This window comes from Corapipo altera, unplaced genomic scaffold, assembly GCF_003945725.1.
Source record: "Corapipo altera isolate COAL_440 unplaced genomic scaffold, ASM394572v1 53, whole genome shotgun sequence".
In the NCBI taxonomy this organism is placed as follows: Eukaryota; Metazoa; Chordata; class Aves; order Passeriformes; family Pipridae; genus Corapipo; species Corapipo altera.
Window position 1 is genome coordinate 1,248,026 of NW_020884900.1, and position 18,573 is coordinate 1,266,598.

The 18,573-nt window shown below is 42.0% G+C and overlaps 1 protein-coding gene across 2 annotated transcripts in view; it reads right to left on the reverse strand.

Moving 5' to 3' along the window:
* Positions 1-15,588, reverse strand: part of PHYHIPL (phytanoyl-CoA 2-hydroxylase interacting protein like) — a 58,629-nt gene extending 43,041 nt beyond the window's left edge. Inside the window, exon 1 of one of the 2 annotated variants that reach the window (XM_027649570.1) lies at positions 15,256-15,588. Coding sequence is in view for 1 of the 2 variants with exons in the window: in XM_027649567.1 (XP_027505368.1) it covers positions 32-230 (199 nt within the window). In the remaining variant the exon portion in view is untranslated. Of the gene's footprint in view, positions 1-31; positions 336-15,255 lie in introns of those variants that run through there. The other variant, XM_027649567.1, reaches the window with a different exon arrangement.
* Between the last annotated feature and the right edge of the window lie 2,985 nt (positions 15,589-18,573).

Below are 18,573 nucleotides of genomic sequence, written 5' to 3' on the forward strand. Positions count from 1 at the left end.
GCATGGATCCCCCATAGTCCTGCTGACAAACCTGCATCAGCGTGGGCTCCTCTCTCCATGGGTCTGCGAGTCCCTCCCAGGAACCTGCTCCAGTGTGGGCTTCCCACAGGTGCACAGCCTTCCTTTGCGCATCCAGCTGCTCTGGCGTGGAGCTTCTCCATGGGCCGCAGGTGGGTCTCTGCTCCTCTGTGGACCTTCATGGGCACAACTCGCCTCACCATGGGCTGCATGGGAATCTGCTTGGGTGCCTGAAGCACCTCCTGCCTCTCTTTCTCCACTGACCTTAGTGTCTGCAGAGTTACTTCTCTCACGTATTCTCACTCCTCTCTTCCCTGGATGCAGTAACATTTTTTCCTTCTCAAATATGTTATCACAGAGGCGTTTCCTCCGTGCCTGATTGGCTCGGCCTTGGCCAGCAGTGGGTCTGTCCCGGAGCTGCCTGGCATTGGCTCTGTTGGACATGGGGGAAGCTTCTGGCAGCTTCTCAGAGAAACCACTTCTATAGCCACCCCTGTCCCCCTGCCCACCAGAACCTTGCCATGCAGACCCAATGCAATATGTAACCCACAATTAGAATTTCACAATGAAATGCATTAGAAACAGCAATTAGAAGCTGTCTTTTCCATGGTTTCGCTCTGGTAGGAATCCATGTCCACTTAGCACCCATATACAGGGAGATTAGATAAAGAGAGCAGAGTATACAAGCAGACAATAAGTGATCATTAGTTTATAGCACTGTTTCTTTAACAACATCCACAAGCATTTTAATTAAAGCATTTTCTGCTCTGAATTATGTCCTGCCACTGTTATTTGTGTTCTGAATATATTTCAGCCCTGCAGTAAGTTATTTATTGACAGTATAGCAATCCTTACAAATTTCCAGTTGCTGTACATATTCAGTGCCCTGGAGTGCCTGAAGTCAGTGGAGGAATTATGGCATTCTGTGAGCCTTGAAAAATCCTAGAACTGACTCCAAAATCTGTTAGTGACTGAAATACTGCTCCTGCTCCTTAAACCAGGCTGCACAGGAGGATAATTGCAAAGGCCATCTTTAGCCTAAGGAGTTTATTTGCCTTAGGATCTTTCAACAGTCAGTGGAGGGTGAAAAAATCCTCATCTGTGTCTCAAAAGGAGCTCCTCGTGGGTGCTCAGTTGCCCTAGAGGAAATGCTTTCTCTTGATTCTACAGGAAGCTGGGGGAGAAAAGCATCCTGAGGCTAAAATCAATCTTTGTGAATGCCCCCTAAATTATTCTTATGTGTCTGTGCAGCAGCCATCTTTGATAACCTGCAAGATATTCTGGAATGAGAAATGAGAACAGCAAACAAATATATGGCAAAACTCTTCAGGGCTAACAGCAGCTCCTCAGCTCCTTGTCCAGAGTTCAGGGGGCTGCATGTACACATGCTGACAGGGACAGTGCTGGCTGCAAAGCACAACAAGTGGTCATTTATCCGGGCACAGCTGTTGCCTGATGACGGAGGTCTGACAGTGGCTCCTGTGTGATGGAACGCAGGTCTGTGCTCAGACTTGTCCGACCGCTGCTTCTCTGGGACCTGCTGAACTCACATCAAATGCCCATCATCTGTAAAATCTTTTTCTCTAATTCTCTCTATTTCTCCCATGCTCGCTGCTAACCAAATATCTTATATGAGGTTTTAAAACCAAATTTACCAGACTTATTTATCTAATTTTCCCTTTTAATACCAGTACTTTTCTTCTTCTTGATTATGTCTGTTCTTATTTTTATCCATTTTCAGTCTAACCTCACCAACTCCCATCTGACTCAGTGCCAGCTTCTGATTAATATCTTTATGCATAAATTCAATTCAGCCATTGAGAGTACCTTTTTTGGGCTCGATCACATGACATCCACTGGGTCATTTCTGGGATGAGGAGGGGAAATAAGGTAGAGAATAGCAAAAAAGGCAAAAAAATTGCTTTCTGTGTTGAAGTACTTGGTTTTATTTAGTGAAATGAAATTCTACTGACTGTGTGTGGCAAGGTTTTGGTAGGTACAGGGGTGGCTTCTGTGAGAAGCTTCTGGAGGCTTCCCCCATGTCTGATGGAGCCAGTGCCACCCAGCTCCAAGATGGATTCACTACTAGCCAATGTGGAACCCATCCACAAAGTGGTAACACCTGTGGGATATCAGATTTAAGATGAGAGAAAAAAAAAAACCCCATGCAACAGCAATTAGAAGAGAGGAGGGAGAATATGTGAGAGAAACAACCCTGCAGAAACAACCAAGGTCAGTGGAGAAGGAGGAGGAGGAGGTGTTCCAGGCACTGGAGCAGTGATTTCCCTGCAGCCTGTGGGAAGGACTCAACGCTGGATAAGTTCATGGGGGATTGTCTTCCGTGGGATGGACTCCATGATGGAGTAGGGGAAGAGTGTGAGGAGTCCTCCCCTTGAGAAGGAAGGAGCAACACAGAAAATGTGGTGAACTGAGCACAACTCCTATTCCCTGTTTCCCTGTGCCACTGGTTGGAGAGGAGGTAGAGAAAATCCAGAGTGAAGTTAAGCCGGCGAAGAAGAGAGGGGTGGGGGGGAAGGTATTTTAAGGTTTGATTTTTATTTCTCATTATCTTACTCTGATTTGACTGGTAAAATATTAAGCTAATTTCCCCAAGCCGAGTCCCTTTTGCCCATGAGAGTAATTTCTGAGGGATCTCTTCCTGTCCTGATCTTGACCCAGCAGCCTTTCATTACATTTTCTCTCCCCTGCCCAGCTGAGGAGGGCAGTGACAGAGTGTTTTTGGTGGGCACCTGGTACCCAGCCTGGGTCAACCTGCCACACACGTCTTCTGGTCTCTTGTCCTTAGCAAGCTATTTACAGTAGCTGCCACTAGACAAGAAAGTTGTCTGCATGGATTTTATCAGTCTCATATTGCCTGTCATGCCGTGGAAGTATGAATTTGTGCATATCAGTGACAGAAAAGTTTTACAATATCAGATTGAGCACAGCAACAGAAGTAAGGGTGTGTATTTTAAATGCCAGTTATCTAGATTAGCCTTTCTATTTTGTGGGGGCAATAGCTACACTACTACAGTTTATTTCCTTCCATTTTTAGAACATTCATTACTCTTTTAAACATATTTTATAGCTGTAGCTCCATCAAATGAATTTAAAGGTTGCACCAGCCTAATTATACACATATCTACAGTGATATAGCTAATGTCGAACAAAACCTGAGCAAACCCCCCCCCCCTTAATTTCTGGGTACCCCTAAATTGCTCCTTCCAGGAATGAATTAGACCTGGTATTAAGGCAGTACTGAACCCTATGTGTATTTTTGGAGCACAGCCAAATGTTCATTTACAGTAAAATCTCTAGAAACTTATTACTACATGTGTGTTTGCATTAATAAAACTTATTCAAGCAAAGTTATTCAGAAAAGGGGGATATGGCACAGAGTGGGCCTAAGGAGAGACGGAAAACCAAAATTCTTTATCACCAAGCTAGGACTGTTCACATTTGCCTACTAGTGCAATAGAAATGAGTGCCACTGACACTAAATTATATCCATACCCTCCACTGCCTGCAGAGAGTTTGAGGCTTGAGCAAAAATGCTCCATTACCACTTTTTCACATTTTTTTCCTTGAAGTTGAGTAATATATAATAAACTAGGTGAAGCGAATGAAATATAAATCAAACTAAATTCAAGGGTTAATGAGATTAGCAGCTATCAGATCCATAGGCTATCTATAGCCTGACCACTAATCTTATGCCCTCAGGAGTTAATTACACAGCTATGACAAATATCCAAAATGCACATGACTGGCCTCTACCTGAATTGCAAACCGACCTTCTTGCTGCCAACATGGAAGCAATGATGTCCAGCAAAAATGTGACAGCAAATAATTCAGGGACAAAACACAGGCAGGTACTCCTGAGATGTCTTCAGGGCTAAATGGAAATATTATGCAAACTGTGAATTCATCTTGGAGTAAAACCTCCTTCCTGTATCTTGCTGGGAAAAACACTTCATCAACAAATATATCCAGCTTGGAATAGATCATGCAGCCAGCTTTAGAGAGAACATATAGACTTATCCCTATTTTCTCATTTTAGGTTTCTCCACCCTCTCTAGGGATGGTGGTCTGAACTCCTTTTACTGTCAAACTCTCCCTGACCTCAACAGAAAATTGCTCATCTCAAAACACAGCTGAGCAGAGCAGCCAGCTGCCTCTGCTTGAGCCAGCTGTTCCCAAACCGAGGTTGTAATCCCACAGGCAGGGAACTGAGAGCAGGGTCAGTTCTCCAGCCTATTGTGTGGTGCTTCCACAGGCTGTGAGAGCAAAAGCTTTGCTACAACAATGACCATGGGTATCTTCTTTCACTTCTTTTAAACTGTTTCCCCCTCTTCCTCCCCCTCAACTGGCCATGGAGTCTTATTACTGCTTGATCCATCTGAACCCTAAGGCAAAGTTTTCGGCACTGGGCACACTCCTGCAGAGAGAGTTTTGTATGAATTATAAAGTCAGGGTATTCAAATAGTACATCAATTCGCTTCCCACAGGCTGTCTTCCTGAATGCTTATTCATCTCGAAATGATGGTACGCTAAGAAGTCACTTAAGCTCTTAAGCTTCCCTGATCTTATGTCACAACTTCAACCAAAAGGGAGAACGCTTGGAAAGGCATAAAAACAAAACCCGTAGTCAGAAGAATTTCTGTTGCTGCAACTGCTGCTAAATAAAGAGATCACTCCCTGCACAGATAAAGTGTAATAGTATGTTCTGCTTTATAGCTCATAACAAACTTTGATTCAGTCATTTCTGTCACCAAAAGATTATTGCTGTGGTGTCCTCCTCGTTTTGGGACAGCAGACAAAGAGAAAAGTCCCTTTGCATACACCCTTCTAGAGACTGTAAAGGAGGAGAAGCAAATAGCAAAGAGATCTCCTCCCCTTCCATTCAGGGAGTGCTGGTGGCTATTTCTGACAAACAGATTCTCATTCTTGGCAGAGACATCTTAAAAATTATTTTTTTCCTGTCATCACATTTAGCAGTATTGGTAGCCTTTACAAAGCAGTCTTTTATTTTCAAAGGTAGCATTACCACACAAACTCTAGCTGTGCAAACTCTAGCAGCAACACATTCCTCGCTGCCTTAAATCATGTCTTCCAGGCCTGCTGGAGATCAGAGGGGCTTGCACAGGGGAGCAACTAAGTGCAAGTCACTTGTAATGTTCTACCTGCTAACTAATGAGCAGACAAGCACTGGCAGGCTGGCTGGGGCTGCAGGCACCCAGTGCTTGCTATGCCTCATTTCAGGAGTACAGCATTGCCTGCCTTCCTGTCATGCCCTCTGCCACACACCAGCAAGCAAACAGGAGCACGGGAGCAGCTGACCACGTCCGGTGCCAAGGACTGTGTGCAGCGACTGTAACAGCCTGTGCTCGCCAGCACTTCTCAAAGGAAAGGAGAAGGCAGTGTTCCTCCAAGCCTTGTGTGAGGGCAGGGAAGGAAGGGGGAAGGAAGCCTCCCCCTGTACTCTTTATCCTCTGGTGGGAGCTAAGCAGAGGAAACAAGATGTAGGAAAATGTATGAATATGACACCATGGCAGGTTGTCACCTTCCACACAACACAGCAAGTGAGGGAGTGTGTGCCATGATCCAGCTCTTGTTGCAGAGTGCACACAGTTGGGGAAAGTGGGCAAAACGACAGCACAGGAATCCCTCTGCATCCTGATAATGCTTCCCCCTTTCCCAAGGCACAGCACAGTGCCTGGGACATCCAAAGAAGCACACACATGGCAGAGGTGTTCCCAGAACCAGTTTGCCCTTCTCTTCCCCAAAGTTGCTTCTCCCACTCACTGTCTTTGCTACCAGTGGTTCTGAGGGAAAAGACAAAAAGGAAGAACAAGGGGCAAATAAAACTTTCCATTTCCAGAGATGGCACAGCATTGCTGCAGGGATCAGCAGGCACATGGTGGTGATGCTCCTCCCCATGAGGACAGATCAGGGACCTCTAGAGAAACCATGAGTCTTAGGGGTCAGAAGAATTCATCTTGACTTGTACATCCTGAGTGCCCCCTCCCCACGCTGCCCTAGCACCAGCTCTGCAGGATCACTGAGCAGCAGGAGGCTGGTGGAGAGAATGGACTCCATACATTTCCATCATTCAGAGGCAGTTTATCAATTGTTTGAGGACCTGTCCAGGTCAAGTTTGATTCTATTTTCAGAGCTGCATAATGACTGTTGATGACATCTGCCCACGACTGGCAGCAAACATTGATGAGTACTGTGAGTGACCAGTTTCCAAATGTACAGCCACGTGTCTCCCTTGTGCTCCAGGCAGCTGATAAAGATCCATTGATGGTAGTTGCTATTTAATATGGTAAATGATTTTGGAGATTACAGTCTTCTGTTATGTAATCTTCTTACATAAGACTGGGGAAGAAAACATGTGAAGTGCAGAATTTGAACATTAAAACAGCAGTGGATCTGGAGCTTAACTCAAATGTTGTCATCTCAAAAGTCTTTTCTGACTATCCAAAGCTAATAAAAAGCCAACAGAAATAAAGTTCCCTCTCTTATAAATCTACATAAGAAGTTTTTAAACAAGAGTTGCACCTCACCACAGAATCTTGTGTGATAATCTCCTGCCTGGTATTCAGCTAATCAGATGTTCAGTGAATGAAATGGGAGATAACTAAGAAAGTAAATTTTAACTGTAAGTAAAAGTGAAAAAACCAAACATGAACAACAACAACAACAACAACAACAACACCTGAACAAAAAGCTTCAAGAACTGGACCTTAGAGACTGCAAATGCTTTGTTCCTAGGGTAGGTTTAGGTTAGGGAAAAACATGTTGTTCTTCCTAACCAGCCACCTCATGGTGACATGGCTGTCTGACAGTTTTTGCATGCTGATTTATGATTCTGAGCTGCGCTGCTCCATTCAGGCTCCTCATGTGCTGAGTCAGCAGCTCCTGCTGTAAGTGTATTGCTTGTAGCTCCTTTTGCTCACTCCTCATAATTTATGCTCGTAGTAAAGACATAGGGACTGACTTAAAATGCTTAAAATCTTGAGAGGGGAGAAGGTAAAAAAAACCCACAACAGATAAAGAGAAGGGAAAAGAAGTAAAAGTAGCAGAATGGATGGAAAATGCTGAGAGGCTCTTTTGTCCTTTTCATTCCTATCGATTACTGTCTGCTCTGTTCCTTTCCTTATCTTTCTTTGCTGTATCATGTGTCATACTGCAAGCTTTGAGAACATTGTGCTCAGATAAAATGGCAAAAAGCCAACACATGCAAGACCTTAACATGCCATAGAGATTAACAGTGTTCACGGGTAGAGGCTGTTTGTAGTAATGGGAGAGGTTTCATACCTACAGAAAAAAGGTCACAATCAGGAGAGGGTTTATCCTGTCTTTACTTCTGAGGTAGAGAGGGCTCACAGATGTACAAAACTAGGTAAGTGATGGAGGTTTTTCACTGCATTGAGATGAGATTTGTATCAGCTCTTAACAGAGATGAGAAAATACTGTGAAAAAACCCACCAGCATTTGCTCAAACTTTTTAATGAATTCAGTTCAGCCTTGTTTGTCCTTCATAGACATTCTAATGAACAAATATGCTGGTGATGAGACTCACAGAAACTGAAATCATTATGAAGATTATTCAGTAAAGGATTTGGAATAATGCACTGGTAAAGACTGAATTCTTAAAAGACAAACAAGCAAGGAAATTTCACCTCTGCCCTGTTGCTACACTAGTTATAAAGAGAAGGAATATCTGGGATCTTTTGGTCCTCTTCAAAAAGCTGTAATTCTGAAATTAGTTAATATTTAAATGTTTTTCCTGCTGGTCTTCATCAGCCTCTCAAATGGAAAACAGCCTGAACATGCATATTTTATCAAAAACTTGACAAATTTTTTTCTGTTTGTGCTTTTCTCCTTAAAATGCAAAATCTTGCTTGATGTACATTTCCTTGGCAGTAAGATCAAGGCCAAACTCGAGGAAAAAATTGTTAAAGCTCCTAACATTGGCTTTACAATGAAAAATCATAGGCATAACAAATCCAAACACCACAGATGCACCCATCTTCCCCTAAACCCTACCAGAATGGCTCTGGTAGAGAGAATGTCCAAAAAGAGAGAGAGAAAGGAGATAAAACCCTCAAGACTAGGGGAAGGTATATTGCATGTTCTTGTTTCATGGGGGAAAACCAGGAATGACATACTGATCATCTCTAGATCCAGTCAATTAAGAAAATGAGACTTTCCCATATTTATTACTGAATTCCTAAATGTGAGCTGGTGACATGAGCCCCACTGAGCTCTGTGCCTCTGATGCTGCACACACCAGCTGCAAGTCTCCTGCTTTGCTGCCCTGTGCCCACCAAGTGACTGAATCTGTGTCTCCCACTGGTGCTACATCTCCAGTTGAGCTCACCGTACTTCAGACAGATTCCTCGGGACAGTCCTGGAGAGCTGGTAACTCACAATGTGCAGATACATACTTGACTGGAATTTCTAAAACAAATGTTCTTTGTGGGGCAGGCAGTGACAGCAAAAAACAAACAAACGAACAAACAAAAAACCCCAACAAACCCAAACCACAAACTCCAATGTTTTTCAACTATTTTGCTGTCATCACACTGAGAAACACAGAGCCAGGGGGATTTCAAGAAGCTTTCTGCTCAAAGATATCTTTTGTATTAACACTTTTCTATAAACTATCTCTGCAATTTTCATAACGTTCTTAGAGTGCTCCTCCTCCTTCCATTTGGTGCATTGTTTTCCATCCTAAGCAGTAAGCTGGCTGTCTGGATCTCTTCATTCACTCTGACATGAAGTACTTAAGCCTAAGGCACCAACGTCTCCCGAAAGGTTGCCCAGGGTGGCACCGCTCTGGTTTGGAAGACAAAATGCAGCCAGGCATGCAGTTCTGAGTTTCACTTGTTTCTTGACCTATGCTGACAGTGTGCACTCTTTTTTTCAGTCTGATCCTGGGAGGGAGACATTCAGCCATCCAAATATTTCTTTTGGACACAATATAGCTTAGTTGCAAAAATAACTGGACGTATATGAATGGCAGACCTTATTTATCACTGCTCTGTTGCGTATGTGATTGATTGCCTCCAGCAGGGACATTTAAATGGAGCTGGGCTGTTTGTGTTGGAGGCAGTGCCTGCGGAGCCACTTTTGGTGGTCACCAGATAGCTGGGCTTACTTAGTGCTCCTCTGTACAAGCCCCAGCAAACACTATTATTTTAAAAGTCACTAATACTGCTTATTAGGATTCTGAAGAAACATCTTTTCTCTGCTTCTGCAAACCCTTTGCTTCTCCTTCTGCACCAAACCCATGGTTCTTCTCCTCTCAACCCTCTTTTGCCAAGTTGCCTTTTTCATTTGCTCACCTAATAACACAGCATATACAATATATTTATTGTTTATTTATATATAACACCTCTGTATCTTCCAAGTAAGAAATAGAGAGTAAGGAAAACTGTAAGGATGAAATCTCTTATGAAGTTGCCTAAAACAGATATTATGTTCTTTCTTCCCAGAGTAATACCAAGAAGGAAGTTCACTGACTTCAACACAAGGGTTCAAGCAGAGCAACTCAGCCCAAACAGCCTCAGTGGACCAGCAGAGAAGGATTTTCACAGGAAAACATTCTAAAAAGAGATATGGAACTTGATGGCACTGTATTTCAACAGATTATTATTATTAATAATAATAATAAAAAATAAATCAATAATTAATTATAGCTTAGAATGATTACTTTAAACCTGTTATGACACCATCTCAAGTAATTTAAAACTAATATGCCCTGAAACTACAAACAAATAATTTGACAACAATCCTGAGGAATGCTTTAAGTGCAGCAAACTCTAAATGAAGTAAAGGAAGGAAGTTATCAGAGAGTCTGATCAGCAGAAGCCCTGATACTTTAAGAGATGTACATGTGGATGTCTATTTCTAGACTTTGCTTCTAAGCTATCAAACATGTCCCAAAAATAACATTACACCAAAGCACTGGCTAGGTCAGAAGAGGACACTGGCAAACACCATCACAACGTGGAGATCCTTAAGGTTTCCACTGAGGAGTAACTAGTTCCACACAGCTGTGAATATGCAAGGAGAACTGCTGAAAGCATTCATTATGGCCTACTCGGGTTTCATCTCTCTGCTAAATGTCCTACTGAGAATAATAAAATATTGGATAACAGGGGACTACAACATGAGGAGTTTTGAAAACATTCAAACAGTGAATCCCTCTTGACTTTACACAAACTCCAGATAAGAACAGTACTGGTGGTATTTTGGAAAGATGTTGGCACATCATTTAGATATATTTTTATATTCCCTGTTTCTATTTCAAAATACTTGAAGTGACTTGGAGTTCAGAACTTGGAGTTCTGAAAGGATGTACCTAAAACGTTGCAGGTTTTTTCCTCCTGTTTCAATGATCAATAAATGACAGTTTGATCTTTACATGCCTCTTGTTCATCACAAGTGTACAGAGTATAAAATCCCTCATGAACAGAGAAAAATTATTATGCAATCATAAAAATGGTATGCACCAAATTATCTTGATTTATTTCGTTTTTAAATATGAAAAAGGTTACTGCATTAGAAAATTATGTCAACATACTTAGAAGTGAAAAGGGACACAAATTCAAGTCTTGAATATGCCCTTACAGCCTATTTTGGAGGCCAGCAGGCAGAGACTATCTTAGATCTGAAATAAATACTTCTAAAGATGAAAACTTAACAGAAATGATCATCACCTCCAGTTCTGTGTACTCAAGTGGGAAATGCAGCTCTCAGGTTTTGACTTGATAGTGAACATACTATTAGGGGCTGGAGCAGCACAGTCCATGAACAGAAGGGCTGAACCCATGTGTACAGTTCAGACATAAATGCTGACTATGGAAGTCACCTCATCTTGTTCCAGAGAACCACTGTGCCATGAGGAGTCTTCTGTAGCTGTGTGTTCCTGTACTGACCTACTGCAGCCACTGCAGGAAGCCACTCCTTGGGAAGGACGGGATGTATGACCTGTGTAACTGCAGGAAGACTCCTGCTCCACTATAGCCAAAGGAATAGTTGTCTGCTGTATGTAGTGCATACAAGTGCTCATTTTAATTAAGGTTTAATCTCCTCAATCTCTGCATTAATCATTGGTTCTCTACAATAATGTTCCCACAGAGGACTCCAGGGCATTTTCTGGCATTGAACAATTCTTAACTGCTGGGTTTGGTCTGGTTTTACAGACTCCTGGGTATCCATGTTCATCTTTTATTTTCTGAGAAATATGTGAGGCAGAAAAAAAACTGTCAATGTTGGAGCATTAATGGTATGATAATGGCAATTTATGGATTTGAGGAAGAGAAAAGGTGCCACTAGAGTGTGTAAAGTGGGCAGCTGGCACAGTAGCTTTTGCCAACATTTGTGTCAATGTGGGAGTACAGCAATATGGTCGCTGTTATCATTGCACTCAATAAATAACTCCTCATATGTGAAGGCATGATTAGCCTTTTGGAGGGAGAAGCTGAGTATTCTCTGCATCCATGGCAGGATTTTATGTGTAATCCCAGCAAATCTGAGCAGGCCTTAAGTATTTATAAATACTCTATGCATAAAATTGCTTTTTTTGAAATCTAGTGCATAGGGAAACACTGAAATAATAGTCAAATAATTCACACATTGAATTGTCCAGAGAAAAGCAGTGTACTGCTCAACATGGCACTTCTCAGCTGATTCAGGCCTTAAGGAAAAACACACAGACCTGCTGTTGTCCAGTGCATGTGACAGTTGTGGTTACTCTGTGACTTGGACTCTGTGTGCTATATATGTGTGCATCCACAGAAGGGAAGCACTTTAATTATTCCCAACTTTTGTTGTTTTTGCTGTTGCTGTTAGAAATGAGAAGGATGTTAAAATTATTATTTTAGGACCACGGAAATTGATTCTGTTCCACATGAATTTGACACACTTTGTAACTACTGGAGTTAAACAACAGAAACGATGTCGTAGATAAAGATGGTACTAGACCTTGGAGGGGTATGTTTCTGCAACTGTTTCTTGGTAGGAGGTTTCCTCCTGTGGATTTTCTACAATCCCTACACAACAATTCACTACACTGTTTAATAGGGAATAAAAATCTAGTGTTAGGTTTCTGTCTTCTAGTCATGTTCTGTTTCCGTTTTGCCACAACACACCTCTCTGTGAGTGTGCCTACCCCTTCTTTCTCAACCTTCTTCAAAGGGCCTTCTTTCCATGCCTTGGTCCAGCATTCCTACTCTTCTGAGTGTTATCCTTACACAATTACTAACTTCCAATAATTCCCATAGCGCTATACTTGTGCCAGATGCATTCCCTTAGAAGAAGGTTCTCTATAATAAAAATCTATCATGACATCACCAGCTGAAACATCACCATTTTGAAGAGCCAAACCCACTGAGATTTTCAAGAGATTTTGTCTGTGAAACTTCAAAAAGCTTCATTTATAGATGCAAATAGCAGCAAACAGAACTGGAGCAAACTCAAAATATATACTATAATATTTGGCTTGATCTGTTAGTCTATTTAACTCAAAATGAACACACTAGATTTTTTAAGATATAAATTGTTGATTATTTTTAAGACCTATGAAAACACCTTAAGTTAATCAATTCCTTATTTGTATGTCTTTCTACAGTGTCCACCAGTATCTTGCTGCTGGCATGAACAGAACCCACAGAGTAAGCAGGATTTTAACACTTGGGAGTTCTAAAACAAATGTCCTACCAAACCACTAGCAAAACCAGCTGGCTACTCAGGTAAAGGAAATTTTCCATTTAGTAGTAATGATGCCTATTCATTCCCCAAACAGCTGCCAAAATAAGGATTCTACCCAGAGAACATCACTTGTGCTTTTAATTTTACATTCACAAAAACATTTAATTTTACATTCACGAAGTCTTTTACAAAAGAATTTGGGAATGTAAGGCCATGGAGGAAAAAATGACAGTGCTAAATGACAGTGCTACTTCAAACTACAATGACTTACTGAAGTGCTTTGGCTACTGTGATGGACAAAAATGCTCTTCTATGCACAGAAATTAAGTTTCATAGTTTCCAATGCAAATATAAGAAGGGTCATTTACACTTTCGTACTGAAAAAATACTGACTTTCACATTCCCTAATAAAATGCTTCCAATAAGCCTCATTAATGTAGTTATTTACATCACAGTTATTGGCATAAGCACGAAAAAAGCTAGATACTTTCTCCACCGTACGTCTTAAGCCTTAAAGCTTGAAATTTATATCTGTAGAGAAATATCAAATAGCAACATTCCCTCACAGCACAACTCAAAACATAAAATTGCACCTTCTGAATGAAAATGAAGATCTTGAAGTGTTGCTCCAGAAGGTGAGACATCAGCAGGCTGATTTTAGCAGCAGGTGGCCAAGAAAAGCTAAGGCAGAGGTGGGTGTAACATTTTCCTGCCAGTGTGGGGTCAGCCCATCACCTGAGAGGAGTGAAGAGCTCACAGGGATGGGCCAGACATGTGAAGGACAGAGGAGTGGGGAGCCCGACCCCTCTGCAGAGTCCCCACTGCTCTTCCAGTGGGTCACCAAGGCTGTGTTGTGGCGCTGTCTCGTTTGTATTTACCAGAGAGGTGAAAGAAGAGTCTCGTGCTGCCATCACCAGACTGGCTCCACAGCAGAGAAATTGCAGGGACTTGTTCTCTCCCTTGGCATTCCCAGTGTCCCGAGGACACGAGAGAGCCCCATGAGAGAGCCCGGACCGTGTGCACACAGACATTCCCAGAGATGGCTGAGATCCATCCCTGTACCTGCTGCTTCCAACTCTGGCTTCTCTTTTTGAGCAAATCCTACCTAGTGACTTAGGCCTGGCTTGTAACCAACCATGGATGGAGATCCATCCTGTGTGTGGTGTGTAGTTTGTGTATTTAGTAATGACAGGATAAGGCTTAAGCCACAGCTGTACTGGCCAGCTTGGGAATGTCCTCAGCGTGCCTTCCAAATACCAAACAAGTCTTAGGAGGAATGTCAGTAGGAAAAAACTGTAAAATTATATTTTGTATAGAAAGTACACCGCTGTGACATACACAGTGTTATTCTGGACGAGTTTTCTTAATCAAGCAGTAAATAATCTTATATCAAAATAAGGACAGCTGGAACTTAACACCCTACATAACTAACTTTCCAATTTGAATTAAAATGCAAAAAATAAATCAGTAAATCCAAGCATGCTGGCCCATATGAGAGGCATGAAAATGGAAGGCTATATGCATGAAATTTATAAAGCCAAATACTGTTCACTTTCCATTTTGTAGTGAGCCACTACTCCAGTGGGGTTTACTACAAGGGGACCTGAAGCAAAACCACTCCAGCTGCACAGTAAAAGCACCTATTTTTTAAAATAGGTGCCAAAAGAAACAGTCTGACATGCCACCCAGTAGAATAGAGCATTCTGCACAAATATAAATAAATAAAACTTCACTCAGAAAACAAGCAATAAACAAACAAGTAAATCTTTATCCTTGAGCATCTGGGATCCAAAGGCATTCAAAACCAAGAAAACAAACCATATTTGAGCTTTGTCACATGCTAAAGAGCAGGTCTAACCATCCCTTCAGAAGAGGGCACCATCTCTTACATCTTATTCCCAAAACGTATACATGTACTCCCCTCCTCCAAAAACAAATTTTGAAAAGTATTCATTTCACAGAAGTAACCATGTCCTTTTGAACAGATGGGAAACCTGATGGACTGAGATGTAGTGAATACCTTATGTGCTGATTTCAGGAAGGAAAATTCTGGTTTTGAAAGTTGTTTTTAGACAGTTTTACAACTTCATAGCTTAGGAGAAGATCAGCAATGTAGAAGAATACAATTGTATGTTGATAAATTCTGGAGACGTGGGAACCAGACAAAAAATGTAAGCAAAGTAAAAATGTAAAAATGCGTGTCAGATTTGTCCACATAACGTGGGTCTTCCCACTCAAACTACTCAGCCGTTGCATACTCAGGATCTCATCAAACCATTAATTGTACAGTAATTTCTCCTTCTGCTCCCCATAGCACCAATACTTCCTACTTTCTGCATATCTGAGCCTCTCAATGAATCTTATTTTCCTGCAGGCAGTAGGTGATGTTCTTCCAAGCCCCTTCATCCTCATTTCTCTGCTCTCTTTATTCCCTTCCTCTCCTAGTTGCTCAACTCTTTTCCAGTTCCCTCCTCTCCCTCTTTCCAATCTCCCTGTGCCCCAGGAGTGCTGTACCTCGTGCTTAGGGTGCCCGGCAGGGATCCTTGCTGGAGGAGCCACCCTTGCTCCCGCTGGAGATGGAACTTCTCCGAGGGCCCTTCCCCTCACTGAGGGCTCCGCACTGCCCTCCCAGGGCTCCTCCTCTGGCTCCTGCCAGTCCCCTCATTCGGGCACAGAGAAGAGAGGTTTTGTTGGAAGTTGTGTTGGGGCCTCATGAGGGAATAGTCCTGCCCACTCTGGCCACCAGCCAGACTTCAAAGACACCTGAAGTGCAGGGTCAATAAGAGTCCTGGCATATAATTAGTCCCATCCCAAAGCCAGATGGGCACGAACTTGGAGTTCTGAAGGCAGTCTGCCTACCAAAATCCCTCTGCAGCCAGGGCTCCTGGTAACCTCCCCCTCAGCAGTATGCTCTCCCAGTACCAGAACTGGGGAGGGTGAGCAGGAGAGAGGAGGAGGTGGCTGCGCCACCAGACTTCCCGTGCTGCCACTGTCATCGCATTTGCATTGCAGGGACATGATCTGGCTGCCTTTGTGTGGCCCTCTGGCAGGAGCCCAGCAGCATTTCTGTGCCACTGCTCACATTGTACTGCAGGAGTATAAACACAGGCTTGTCCACAGCGCTCTCAACAGCCCTGGAGGAAATCCATGATCGCCCAGTGTCAAACAGGCCAGAGAAGCTGGGCTACTTTCTGTACACCAGCTACTGTTCCAATCCCAGCTCCCTGTCTCTTGAAGGAATGTGGAAGTTTGCTGGTATCAGAGAAATAGGACAAGGTATTATGATGGGACTGCAATAAGTATTCTCATTCAGAGCTCGAAGCTACAAAGTTGTCTTTAATGCTCCACTGTGAAGTGTTTAAACACAGGACAGTGCTTAACATTTCTCAAGACCACGTCAAGGTGCCACAGAGATAAATAATTGAGTCAGAAAATAGATAATGTTTGAGAAGAAAAATAGAGAGTTGCTAATGTGAGAAGAAAAATTATCTTAAAACCAGAAAACACTATCCCAATCAACCCTTTTTCCACACTACAAATATTTAAAAGCATAGAAGATGTTATCAAAACTCTAGTCCCTCCTGTCCAGTTTCTCTTTGACAGGGAGAATAATCCTGGAAAACATAAAGACAAGATCTTCCATCTACCTAGAAGTCTTAACACCCTAGTGCTGGGCACTGTATAGGAGCTACTGGACCATTTCACTGACTTCGCACAGATTTGCGTGACCACACAAACTTTGAGGCCTGAGAACATAACAAATAGATCAGTAAAAATCAGCAAGTTTGGTTCTTCCAAGCTTTGAGACCTCTAGACTGGAAAACATTCCCCTGTACTTCCCGAACTTAACACATGAACTGGAAGCCCTCTGGCCCTTCCTTGCTGAGTGTTCTGCCTCCTGCAGCTCTAACACAGGCACTGGCCTCGTTTGCCACAAACTCGGGGTGTCCGACTTCCCCCAGGCCACACCACCTACAGACCAAGAGCTGATGTTGCTCCTACAGTGAACTCGGGGGAAATTCCAGCAGCTTCACCAGAAGCTGGTGACTGTGTTATAGCCCCAAATGATGTTTTTTTCATTTCCTCTCTTAGCACTTTGGCAGAGCTGCTTTGCCTACAAGGAATGCCCTCCCTGTATGTAGAACCTGGAGTCTGGGAAGGCGTAAGTGTGTGAGCAGGACGTGTCTGTTCTCCTTTGCCCGTCCCACGTTGGAGCTGGCAGAGGGATGAAGTGCACACAGCAATATACTATCAGCTACTGCTTTACTCATCTAAATCAAAAAGCGGCATTTCATGAATAGCCCCTTTCCCACAAAGACAAAAGCAGGATTTTCCCGCCGACTTCCCTGGTGCTGCAGTGATCCACTGATCAAACTCTTTGGAAACTGATGCAAATTATCTTTATTGCACTGCCTTCACTGAAGTCAGACAAATTTATACTAAGAAACTAAAAATTCTTACATATTATTGCAGTAGTGTACTACTGTACAAAGAAATACAGTTACAAATGCAAACATGAGTATGAAAAGAAAAAGAATCTCTCTCTTTCCTAAAAGCTGTTATCCCCACCAGGTTTCCACTGGACTATAAAAGTGCAGACTACAGACTTTATTCTCTCTACTGTTTGTCTGAAATTAATATTGTTTTAAACAAAGCCAACCTTTAAATTTTTTTTCATATCCCAATTCAGTTACTATTTCCTGTTCTGCATTTAATTTTTAATAAGAAATTAAATATATGTACTCTGATCAGAAAATCCATTTCTTTTTGAGTTACCCAAATTTTAAAATTGCACTTCTGTGGCAAAGAGATGGTGCTCTGATGAACAGAGTCATCTACAGAAATCTTTTTGATAATGGTGTCCTTTCAAATCCAAACATTTCCTTGATGTAGAATACAAATTGAGCTCTAGTGTATAAGTCAGCTGGGATTTCAAAGTTGGCCTTTATACTTTGCCATTAATTAATTCCGTCCAAGAAATTCAAACAAAGACACGAAAAAAACGTTCTCTAAATACGTTACATAAGGCATTCAGAATATTCTGATTCATTCCCCTCCAGGAACACAGCAGAGTCAAAGAATAGTGTACACAGCATGTTTAGACTGTATAAAAAGCACTAGAAACTGTAAGAATAGTTTAAAACCCATTTATTTAAAGCTGTTAATTATAAGAGCTATTGTAGAGTATGTGCTAATCAATCTACACTTCTGAGTTCTAAACAATTGTAGACTTAATGAAGTGTACTTTTCTTCACTTTCAGATGCAGAAACAAAGAGTTTCCTAATAAAAGGGAGGAAATGAAAGCAGAAGGCAGAAGACCTCTTCCAAAAATTACTGGAACTTCTGAGTAATTATATATTGGCTAGAAAGTCAGAAACTCATATTTGGGATCTTTTTAGGGGGAAAATGATCTGAGAAAGAGACATTCTTTCCCAATACACCCCATGTACACCTTTAAGTCAGTTAAGACAAGTATTTTCTCTGATACAATGAGGAAAGCCTCAAAAATCTGGCAGGAGAAACTCATACAAATTCCTCTTCTTGCAGTTATCACAACACAACTAAAACAGAAGGTGAGAATATGGGACAGCAGTCAGTCAGTATAGTGAGATCTTTCAAGCTGCGTGATTGGAAATGGTTTGTGCTTGGGAGTAAGCAACACAGAATGGAGTGAGAACAGAGCAAGTATGTCTATTCAGCCTGAAAATAAATTAAGAGTTTTCTTTTTTTCAAGATTCACTTACTTTAACTTTTATAGAAACACAGGGAAAACTCATCCCCTAACAGTTTTGGCATAAAACTTAATAGCATTCATTCACCCAAAATCTGTT